Source organism: Rhipicephalus microplus, chromosome X, assembly GCF_043290135.1.
Source record: "Rhipicephalus microplus isolate Deutch F79 chromosome X, USDA_Rmic, whole genome shotgun sequence".
Lineage (NCBI taxonomy): Eukaryota > Metazoa > Arthropoda > Arachnida > Ixodida > Ixodidae > Rhipicephalus > Rhipicephalus microplus.
In genome coordinates, this window is record NC_134710.1 from 209,616,417 (window position 1) to 209,628,722 (window position 12,306).

The following is a 12,306-nucleotide window of genomic DNA, read 5'->3' on the forward strand; positions in this document are numbered from 1 at the left end:
TCGGTGCACGTTAAATAACCCCAGGTGGTCGACATTTCCGGAGCCCTCCACTACGGCGTCTCTCATAATTATATGGTGGTTTTGGGACGTTAAACCCCACAAATCAATTAATCCACTGCGTCCCAACCCAGAATTCTACCGCTGAGCCACGCCAGTGCTTGGGACTCGTTCGCAAAGTTGCCTTCAGCATGCAGGCTTGATGTCGGGAAAGTAATCACGCTAATATGAGTAATAAAGCGTTTTAGAACAGCAAAGGTACCAGGCGTCGCACAATTAGAAACGCGTTACGAGTGGGTCGTCCAATGAATGCTCCAACACAATAGAAAAGCTTGTTCTTCATCACCTATTAACTGTGGCCATACCGACTTCAGGCTAATTCTTTTCCGTCGTCAGCCACTGAATGCAACACGAAATTCACACAAAATTAGTTGCAAGTGTTTGGCGAATACCACGCTTCTTCAAAAAATAACGAAGCATTGCATAGTGAATGCCAGCCTAGTACACAGAAATCATGATTATTTATGGCGTAGTGGGTACCCAGCAAGTGTGCGTCTATATTTTACCAATAGAGTGTTTAAAGAAGGCTCTGAAAGGCTGGTCTTCCTGCTTTCACTGTCATTGTCCTGCACGTTCCACACAGGCCTGGCGTTTCTTTTTTTTTTTTGTCCACTGACGTAGCCAGCTAGCAGAGACGATGAAGAAAATACTTGGCGAGTACATTACAGATTTTCCACCCTGTTCCCTTTGTTTTCGTCAAATACTTCAAATAAGTATTCTCCTAAAATGCACATAACATTATAACAGCTACTCTTAACGTTAGACGGTGATAAATGAAGCGACCGGTAGCTTTTTGGACAGAGCGCTTGCAGCTATTATCGCATTCGTGAAGCCGGCTGCGGCCTATAGAATACCAAGTGAGTGGGAACAGAGGTAAGCGTGACGACGGGTGTGAAAGTGAAGACGATGGAAACGAGGAGGGGAGAGGCGGAAGGATGGGATAGCCTCGTGTATTATAGTTAAGCAAGTGGGGTGGGAAAGGGAAATGACGGTGAGGGCGACTTTTAAGGATGAAGAAGAGAAAAAGGGTAAACCATAGCATAGCCATGTACAGTTTTATATTGCATGGCGTGCTAAAGACAAGAAAGAGGGAGGAGGAGTGATGTGAGATTGGGAGAAGGAAAGGAAGGAGAGAGGAAAACATAGAAAGACACAAAAAAGGAAGAAAGATGTAGAATTGTATCTGCGTTCGGCAAGTGGTGACGCTTCCTTTCAAGCTCTACTTTTTACTCAGATTTCACAAGCGTGCAACTCCCTTTATTGTTTTTTTCGCGACACGATTACCTCACATTGAGAGCCGGTCTAAGCTCTCTCTATATTTAAATTTTTCCTCGAAGCCACGGAATTCTCACAGTGTCTTGTCGCTCACTCCTGTCCTGCATCATTTTCCTCAGCCCGGGTAATACAATCATCCCAGAAGGCGCACAGTCAGCCCCTTTGTTGTGATTTATTTTAATGTATGGCAGCCATGGAAGCCATGGAGATGTTGAAGTACTTGATTAGTCTCGGTCAGTGCTGGGCAGAGATACTCAGAAAATTATTCCGGAATACAGATATAAAAATACATGTATGTGCTACAAGACTCGGATACTGATACTAAGACGCAATTGTCTTATTGATACTGATACTGAGACCAAATACATCGGAGCAACTTTTGTGACAAGTCGAAAAATGTATTCCAGCGTACAGTTATACTAACACGGGTACAATGAAACGCATCAATCTTGACTTCGGCGATGCTGATGTTCCGAAAAGGCATTTATTAAATGCAGCATAATATAGTGTATAATGCTTGAGTGCATAGAAGCTTGCTAATCAAGCATATCGCTCCACTGCCAACCAACACCACTGTATTAAAAAAAGTACGTGTACATTTATTTTACGCAACTTCAGTTACTAAAGACGGTCATTGCGTTAATTGCGCTTAAGCAATAATAGCTTCTTAAACAGGTGGTCTTCTAAAAAGCGTCCGTTCACCCTCAACAGAAGACATGCCAACAAAAAAGGACTCTCTAAAGCTGCAGATGACCACAAATTCGTGCTATAGCGAATAAATACCACCTCAATGTCCGGAAAGTCTTGTAGCATGGCGATATCCCTTTCCGTGTTCCTTTCTTGCCCTTCCCATATCACCTACCAGTGGCGCACCTTTGCTTAGCTTAGAGCAAAAAAAAATGTTCTCCTTTACGCGTTGGAAACAAATTGACTCATTAGCGACAAACACGTGAGGAGATATTTGTGTACTCTATCGAGATACAATCCGCACATCGTAAAATTATTTCACTAAAGGGATGCAAATGAACCTTGCCAATTTACCTCGATGTAGAAATAGAACTACTCAATTGCACCTATAAGATGTTGTCGCGATGCTCTAGTATCGTGATATTGCCTAGCCCAGGTCGAACTTCTAAGTGCTTGCTTTTTTCTCCACACTCTAAAATTTCCATTTATTCTGTATCAAAACTTGGAAATAGTTGCTCGCGGACTAGCACATCCAGAACTTTGCGCAGAGTAAAGTGAACTCGTGTTCAAAGCAAGAGTGGCGAAAACTTACTTGTGAACCTGGCATCCGCTTTATCATGCACCATGTCGCCACACTGATCGGCCAAAGCCTGCGCCACTTCGGCCAATTCGTCGTCCCACTCCTGCAGGCAACGTATCAACGACACCGCACGAAGCACTCTGCAACTCTATCAGCAGAGAAAGAAAAAACACTTCCAAATACTTGAAAATGAACTAGAGTTTCAAGCATGAGGCTGTTTATTGATATAAGAATGGCGTTTAAAATTGTGTGAGAGTAAAGTCGTGTATTGTAGAAACTAACCACATCCTTTCCTGGTTAACTTTCCACTGTCTTTCGTGTTCCTGCCTTCCTGAGCGCAAAATGTGAAAAGTCACTAAAGAAGCACTTACTACCATGTTGACGGGAAGCTTACGGTGGCGCTGCGCCTTGTTGCCTGCAATAAACGGCCTACCAGCTATGAGTAACAATTGAACAATTATACGTATAAAAAATCACAGTACATCCACGAAGTGGATGACGACAACTGGGTGAAGCTCTGGGGGATCATTAACCACCACAGATTCTTTCTTTCTTTAATAAATAAGTGCACTCCATCACCATGAAAGCGGGGGAGCGAACGCGTTTTATAGCTCTTGGGGCGCCGCAGCGAAAGAAACAGCGTGCCACGAGCGCACCCACGATCATCGTTCTCTTCTATATCCTTGATCGGCGCGCTCGCGGCCTGCCCTCCCAGCGCCAGTGCGTGCAAATCAGGACAATGGACATCGGAGTCACAGGGCTGGACCTTAAGGCGCTGTGCCCTAGCAACGCTTTCCAAAATACAGTTGTTGTTTTTTTACTTTTCAGTGTTAGTATTGATTCCTGAAGGCGCATCACACTCTACAAATCCCTAATGGCGATATGACGATGACCCCAAAGCTGGCAAGTGAAGGCGCGGCCTCTCCCAAGTGCCGATGATATATCGGTTCGCCATGTTGCTTGGACAATGGCATCCACACGACAGACATGTTTGTGTACAGTCGCAGATTTCGCGCCGATTATGTTGATGAACATCAGACCCATCCCCGTGTTTTAAAACCAGAGAGTGAAAATTTAGCGCAAAGAAATTTGAGTGCTCTATCACCATGTCGGTACTCCTACTTTCTTAACCTACACACGAAATAAACCTGAGAAAGCCTATAAAAACGCAAAATACAAATGATGGCGTCGATGTGGTATTCCTGCGCAAAAGTTACGCCTGATGCAAGGATTACGATTAGCATTAGGATGTTGTAAATAGCCGGCGGATCCACCTGATGCAATAAATATGCTCGTGACTACAGTTTAGGCAGCTATAATACTGCCAAGCTTCTCTAATATAAGCCTTTGTTTATTCCACTCAATTAAAAGAAAAAACTCATTGTGGCGTTGCACAATGTACTGACAAATTTTCCAGCCTTGTTTTTCAGCAGCATATGGCACGCTATTTATTTATTCATTACTTATTTATTTGTTTTATATTACCTAGTGGATGTCTGCGAGGCTGTATATCAAGTCTCCGCGTGTTATATTTTGCGCCCGAGCTTCGATTTCGCCTGCAGCAGCCAATTAGGCCACTTCTGTTCTCGTTTCTATAGCTTCGCAATACCCAAGGCACCAGTTTCTTTTCTCACCGACAGCCTTAATTTATGTGCACAATTGGCTCACCAGTTCGTACATGTTCGCGGCTTGCTTGAAGCCCCTGAGCCGGCCCATGGCTACTTGGCTGCGTAGTTTGTTGTGGCGCCGCAGGAAGTCATTCTTGTCGTGGTACGACAGGCCCCGTATGAGTATGGTGCAGTTGCGATTGCGTGGCTGGCAAGTAGTGTGAATGACACCGTTGCGGGTGTACCAGTAGGCGGGCCTGCATGGCCTCACCACGACGGCAGTGGAGCCACTGGCTAGAATGGCCGCTGTCACCCAGTAGCAGAGTACCAGCCACATCTGAGCAAAAAAGAAGCGCAGGCATTCCCTAAAAATTCTTCATCTGCAAGATTCTTTCTAATCGTCATGTTATCCTGACGACGGTCATAAAAGCGAAGGCGGCCGGTGATTAACAAAACCGCGCTGAAAAAGAGCTGAGTGAATCCGCCGTATAAGTATGCTGTTATCTGTAAATAAACGCAGCAAGGTTGGACTGATACTTTTGACCAGTCAGTTTATTGCTGCGCAGAATTTACTGTTACCTTGTACTTCTTGAAATTGACACTACAGCATGACATTGTCAGTAAGTAGGTAATTTCATTATTACCTTTTTTCTGCTATATTTATAAAGTGCATCATTTAAGTAGAACTATAGCAGCAAAAGTTCTTTTTATTAAAAATGTTTGCACAAAAAAACGCTAACTCATGCTAGTGACATGGTGCGCATTGTGCACACAATGCACACTACGCCCTGCGTGAAACTGTCCTCGCTTTGGCATGATGAAAAGTCACGCAAGTCTGACTTTATTTAGTCATTTCGGCGCGAAAAATAACAACTTTCTGCGCGAGACAGATCAGTTTAGTGCCAACGATAATGTTAGGCATGAGTACCTGTGGAAATGGCGCGAATTAGAAGGCTTCAGTGCGCTCATGCTCTCATGATACACGAACAATACGTCGTTTAATGTCGCCGATCCTTAGTGGGTACACAGTGAAATTTCAACAGCTGTCCGGTAAATACAATGGCAACAAATACTGAAGTATCGTATATTCTGCGCTTCATGGGGATCCGCTGCTCTACACACCCATGTATTCATCTTTCAGGGTAACTATGTTGACTTTACAAATGGTATGAATATGTAATAGAACATAAACACTTACAAATGACTCAGAATCTACCCAGTACCATTAAAAATTCGAAGTTATAATCAAACACTTCAGTAGCCTTATAAGTAGAAAGTATTTCTCATTTTTTCTGTCTTGTTTTGTTTTTGCTGAGCAACGCCTCATTTTACTCCATCGCCAATAAAAAATTTGAATGCAAAATGTTTAGCACTGACTGGAGCTTCGTGATTTCTTCTTAACCATAAACCTGGTCATCTTGTAAGCGTGCCCAGATGTACGTAACAAAGAATACAAAGCGTTGTTGTCTTTACTCACCCCGATGAACTTCGTCACTCTAGAAGACGGACGAAGATAATTTGAAAAGTAAACTAGAACTGAACTACATACACCATAAACTATATCATCTGCAAGTTATTAAAACTGATTTTCATGTCAGAGAGTGTGAGATGCATCCACGCGTATTCTGACTGGCTACAGAAGTAACTGTCGTCGAAAAGCTAGTTCGAAAAGCCACCAACGTGACACCATAGACGCATGACGATATACGAATGGCTTGCGTTTACGCTGAAACTTGAACAGCAGACAAAACAACGCGTTACCAGTACAATAGTGCACATATGAAATTTTCGTACGGTGTTTTGACTGCGAAAGCCAAAACACCCACTATACTTCTACACATTGAGTAAGGTGCTTCCGGTGAGAGTATACTGCTGGCACTGACGCACCATTTCCCGCAAGCACGACAACGAAGTTCTGGTGCTGTTTATAATGTTCAAAAAAAGATGGCGTCAAATTCAAGTAGCGAATAAAAAAGATCAAAAACATGATCAGGCGCACTGTTATTGCAATAGAAGGCTCTCTTCATTGTCCTTCCAACAGTAACCGAACGCGCACTCACCGCGAAGTTTCCGTCACAGTGTCTACACTGGCGTCGCAGACACTGCAGCCAAAGTGGTTCGTTGCTGTCGACAGAGTGCACAGCTGCCTGCCTCTGGTCTGCCCCCTTTGAGGCTGCGGTGGCACGCGGCCGCACCTATTCACGAAGGGGGCAGCTGCGTCACGCCGGCCCAGCAGCGTGCACGTCGTGGCAGGGCTGCGCGCAAAAAAAAACAAGTAATTGAAAAAAAGAAGAAACGGGGCACATTTATGAATGAAGCTCCACCACCCAAAACGTCACATGCAGGAAGCGTGGGAGCTTTTCCCATGCACTGCGGTCTTACACGGCGCGGAAACAGTAGGCAGTGAGGGGACCAACAGGCTTGAACAAGTGTCACGTTCGCGACTGGCTTCAACTGACGGCATCTGGAGAACTTGCTGCGACTTGCAAAAGAAACGGTTCTAAACCTTTGCTTCCACATCTAGGTGAAAGCCCACGCCATTCTACTCGAATACGATCAAAGGGGAAAAGCAAATGCACGCGCACTAAGCACGATTTCCAGCTGCCGCTTATTTTGTGGCTCTAGTCTGTAGCTGGCAATGCATAGGCTTCTACTTGCTTAGCGTTTCCGCGTCATAGCTGAGCCCATTATCGACATTTATTAAAGATGCAAGAATGTTGCGAATCTCGTTTGCCTCGTAATTGTCGATGGCGGTGCAAAAGACCCGAAAAGTCTGACTCACTTTGTCGCGAACCATGCACATCTCGGCATCTGTTAAGCTATTATCCCGGGTATCTTACAGAGAGCACGATGTAGGTATTGCTAGCTTACTCCAAAGCGCATGCCCTTTATAAATACGTGTGCAAGAAGCAGCATCATGAGAACGGAGAGGACACGCGAAGGCAGATGGATTATAAATAATTACGCAACGCTCTCATGTTGCAGATAGCTTATATGAGTTATTGATCAGCTACCTGCACAGAAGGTTAGAGTACTCCATTAGGTAAATGAAAATTCCGCTGACACAGCCACGATTAGGTTAGGCTGACACTCCGCTCGTTACATTATCTATACACATCAATAAATACTCAAAAATTTACGCACGAAAACAGGCACCACCCTCCAGTATGTGGTAGCGAACGCTCTTGCATCCAGAGGGCTGTGGGCTTGACTCCCACTGAATATCTGCTTTCTTTTCATTGCAAACAAACATTAGGACACATACTACGATTTGCTCCTAAATGAGCTCAGCGACCGCAAAACTTGTCAGTCATTTTCAAGCGCAACTGTTGGACACCCGCTCCTGGGTTGAGAGGCGGCGCCATGGCCACAGCCGTCACCATTGGTGGCCAACTGATAGACACAATAAATAAAATCAGAAAAAAGCTGGACCAAATGCGATTCAACCCGGTTCCTCTCCGTAGCAGTCGAGTATTCTGCCACAAAACAAAGTTACTGCTTGAAACCCATTCGCAGAAAGATCCTATAAATGGCGTCATGTCGGGTAATAAATCTCGTTAATCTATGTAATATAAGTGGACAAAAAAGTAAATGACAACCAGTCATCACACCACGCTAACTTCGCACCCAACGTGTGGCTTAATCTTTCCCACTCAGTGCAAAATGGTTGGTCAAATTCTTTATCATCATGCAGCATCAACAAAGTGTACATAATACCTTTCAGATCTGTACCTCGCTTATCCACCCAAACACAAATAATGGCGCGGTGAGAGCTATCCGATTTCACAAAAATTATAATTTATGAGAGAATCAATTGATATCTTAATAAATCCAGAACTTCTTACACAGTTGGCTTTACCCCAACACAAAACAGCACTCAAAATTAGCGTTAAGCAGTATCATAATCATCACTCATTTTCTGACCCGACAATTTGCAGTACACTCTGTAATACCTATATTGTGGCAAAGAGAAAAAAGCGGAGATGGAATCCCAGTGTGACACCGATTATGCAGTTCTAATTAATGGGAGCTGACACGCCGACTTTGTCATACTTGGAAGTACAGTGGCTGTGGCTCAAGTTTTCTCTTTCTTCCATCTTCAAAGACTAGCTTGACATCGTACATTCGTAGCAGCACCACTGATCGATGCTCCGTTTCAACGGTAGTACTGACAGCACCATTTCTCGAGTTATCACTCATCAAAATGGGATTGTTTTGGCGATATTTGACGAAAAGTTGCGATGAGTTCAGCAAACAGTCAGCTCTTGGTGCCTATAGTATATTATTGTGGAGTTCCTTGGCATCAGGCTTCTTCAGATCTGCTTCGTGAAACAGTCGGGAAATATCCCCTTCAAAGACTCGGTGACACACTCATCAGATATCTGTACACACGACTTTGCAAGTTTCTGTGCACAATCTATATCATCCGATGTACAGCGCATCCAGGACGGGACCGAGTATAAGACACATAACACACGCTCTTCTGCTCTGCCCCGTCCTAGAAGCACAGTGCATCAGATGCTATGGATAACCAACAAGCCCGCCATTTCATTTTTATTGTGCACAATCGTCATGATCATTACTTATGGGAGTAATTTAAACAGCACTAGGCACGCAACGGTGAGAGAAAGACAGACATAGCGCTCTCACTGTTCATTCCCATTGTAATGGTATTTATCTAGTAGCCCAGTTAGGAACACTCCTGTATTTGATTACTTGCGAAGGAGCCTAGAAGTTGATAATGAGAAAACAAAAGTGACAGTTTCGCCAAAATGGCGAAGCAATGAATGCGATAGCAACAGATTCGAATGTAACACTGAGAATGGCAAGCAGATCAAAACGTGCAGCGCGCTGCTCACGCAAAAATGACGCCCTAAAGCAATACACACAGGATGAAAACCAACTAACAACGTTTACAGCTCGAAACCTAACGCACTTCTTAAAGGGCCACTCACCAGGCTCCCAAAATACGAAAACGAGCGCGATATTTTCTCCTGATATTTCTCGTCCTTCTTAGCGTATAACTGGGATGTAGACAGTACTTCTCGTGACGTCTACAGCGTACATTCTCTCGATCCGTTGATATACGCGAAATATCACATGTCATTTATCTCTTGCACTGCTTTGCTATGCAGCCACCCATTCGTTCTTCTTGTTTCGCATGAAAATTGTGCACAATCAACTGATCAAACTTCATTTTGGGGGGTTTACAACTGCACAAGCGGCGATAACAGCGTGCAGTCAAGAAGCGTGAAATCCGGATAGACGACAGGAAGACGTGGTGCGTATCTACAGGAGCCAGTTAGCACAGTACCCTACGGCTTAGTGGGCAGTTCAGTGCTTTTGATAAAATCTAGAACAGCTTTCGTATTAGTTTTTAACACTTTGAGGTCATACGTTGCTGGCAAAATGAAACTTTCACTAAGTGGTGTTCTTCTGATGCCTTCCAACGTTGAAGTATCATCCATTGCGTCACGTATTATGGGCCGTCAAAAATATATGGAATAAAGCTTTGCGCTATTAGCAGCGTTCACAGTTCAGGCAGTCCGCACGGCCTATTAGGATTGCGTAGTGATGTATGAAGGCAACGCCCAGGTGAATCTAGTGCACCACACTAGCATGCCTTCCACTGATTTTAGCCGGAAGGCGACAAGTTATATCGGGGTCTGTTTTTCACACACGCTTGTTTCGATTATCTGGTTGGAACCAATACTTGGCCGCGCATTCGTGTGCAAACACGATACTTGGGCGTCCATGGGGGTGTTGTATACTGCCTCTTTTGCTTCACTATCGGCTAGCTCCTTGCCAACTAAGCCATAGTGTCCCATTGGAATGTAATCAAGTAACCACTTCTGAGTGTTAGGTAGAAATCTGGGATGATTCCCAAAGATAATGAATATTATTGACCTCTTTCAGAGCGATAAGTTATGGCATGAAGCGTTGATTTTGCATCTAACAGTATCGTTCGTTTACTTGGCTTTCCTGAAATTATTTTGCTTGCTGTACAGCAACAAGTTCCGCCACTGTCGAGGATGACTTGTGATTTAATTTGTACTTCCGGGTACTACCGAGATGAAGGATCGTGAAGGCTGCAGCTGAGGCCGACGAGGTTACTGATTCACTGGTGTAGATGTGCACAGAGTCAGTGTAGTGGTCAGCCAAATGTGCCAAAGTGAGCTGCTTGAGTACAACATAAGGAACGCGCAACTTATTTCAAAATTCATTGATGTATGGCACATCAGAAGTTCAGTCAATATTGTTACAATGGGGCGTGTTTATTAAAAAACGAATGGCGAAGGGAAGCCACGCCAACACCGACATTGTACCAGGCACTGAGAGGTACTGGGTACGATAACGGTGCCCCCGACTGACGGTGACTCATCGACCGCTAAGGTGAAATACGCGGAGCTTCGCCGAAACCGACCACATGCTGGTCTGCCACCTGCGATGGCGTCTCACGACAACGAGCCGCCTGCTTCCCGCACTCCGTGGCATCCAGCCTCCATCCTTCGCTGGAGAAGCTGGAAAAGATGTCGACCCATGGCTCAGCTCCTACCAACGGGCGAGTCGGTTTAATGGCTGGGATGCCACTAGCCAGCTCAATAATGCGGGACTCTCTCTCAAAGCAACCGCATCTGTATGGTTCGAAAACCATGAAGAGAGCCTGACGACGTGGTGGAAGTTCGCGAAGAAATCAAGTTGTGCTTCGGGGATCCGGCAGCGAAGAAGAAGCGGGCCGAGAAAACTCTTATACAACGAGCGCAAGTCTCAGGGAAACCTGCACGACGTATATCGACGAGGTGCTCAAGCTGTGCAGGGCACTGGATCCCTGGATAACAGAAGAGTACAAGGTTCGTCATCATCTAAAAGGGATCGCGGAGGACGTTTACCAGTTCCTTGTCGCAAAAGAAAGTTTGGAGCGTCTAAGTGACGGTATCAAACATTGCCGTACGTTTTAAGCGCTGAAAGCGCGGCGAATTACATCAAAGTTTGGCCGCCTGCCCAACGTCACTAATGTCGCCAGCGTCGACGTGCAACCAACCCCATCGGATCTCGCGTTCATCATTCGCCAAGTAGTGCGTGAAGAGCTCGACCTACGTGAGGCGGCTTCTCGGCCGGCACCTATTGTCCGAGAATCCTTTCCTTCCTGCGACTTAAGCGCTACGACTATCAAGGCCACCTCCCTTGATGCCTACAACTATACGCCTCGTCCTTGAGGGCCAAGCCAAACTATGCGTCCTTACTACCCATTGTACGGACGCAGGCTACCTACCGTTTATCAGGCATGGAACGACCGGGCCATTAATCCTTCTGCTGACATCAGCGCACCTCGCGAACGTCCCATATGGTTTCACTGTGGCATCCGTGGTCATGTCGCCCAATTTTGCCCCGATCGCCGTCGCACAGCAGCACCGTCCTATGGGTGACCACGCACTTTCTACGGGCGCAGCAATCAACACATTGACGAAACACCCTGGTCCTCAGACTCTGACAGGAGGCCATACCACCGGGCGAATCACCACAGCGACTCACCGGCGTCTGTGCGGAGCTTGACGCCACCACTGTCACGCTACCGAAGCTCCCCATCTCTTCGACGACGTCCCACTTCACCGCCACTGGGAGGTGAGGTCGCCAGTCATCTTCAGCTACACGCCACTACGCCTCCACCAGTGACCATGCGTCATAGCAAAATTTGTGTTTCTGCGGACGATGTTACAACGACGGCTTCAGTAGACACGGGAGCAAGTGTCTCCGTTTTCAGCATAGATTTCAAGACTCAATTAGGCCATAAAGTGATGTTCAAGTGGGATAATGCGGGCACATTTCGTGCTGTTAGTGGAGAATTTTTATGACCGCTTGGTGTGTGTACCGCGAACATCTCTTTCTCTAATAACGTCTATCAAGCCGAATTCGCAATGCTCGCTAAATCAACGCTTAATCTTATTCTGGGTCTAAATTTCAACAGTGCTGTGTCAGTTTTGATTGCGGTACCAGCGAGGTTTTTGTCTCTCCTTTCGTTGCCGACCAATCTGCTACTTGTTCGCACAGTCTCGCCATCTGTGAAGATTTCGTCGTACCGCCCCGTTCGTTATCGAGCGT

General features: G+C 45.5%; 1 protein-coding gene across 1 annotated transcript in view; it reads right to left on the minus strand.

The window, feature by feature from the left end:
• The window catches only part of LOC119187890 (scoloptoxin SSD976), an 83,119-nt gene extending 76,758 nt beyond the window's left edge, over window positions 1–6,361 (minus strand). Inside the window, exons 1-3 of the mRNA XM_075878519.1 lie at window positions 6,267–6,361; window positions 4,268–4,543; window positions 2,612–2,747 (exon numbers count right to left, since the gene is read on the minus strand). Coding sequence (XP_075734634.1) covers window positions 2,612–2,747; window positions 4,268–4,543 — 412 coding nt within the window. The 5' untranslated portion in view covers window positions 6,267–6,361. The remainder of the gene's footprint in view (window positions 1–2,611; window positions 2,748–4,267; window positions 4,544–6,266) is intronic.
• Between the last annotated feature and the right edge of the window lie 5,945 nt (window positions 6,362–12,306).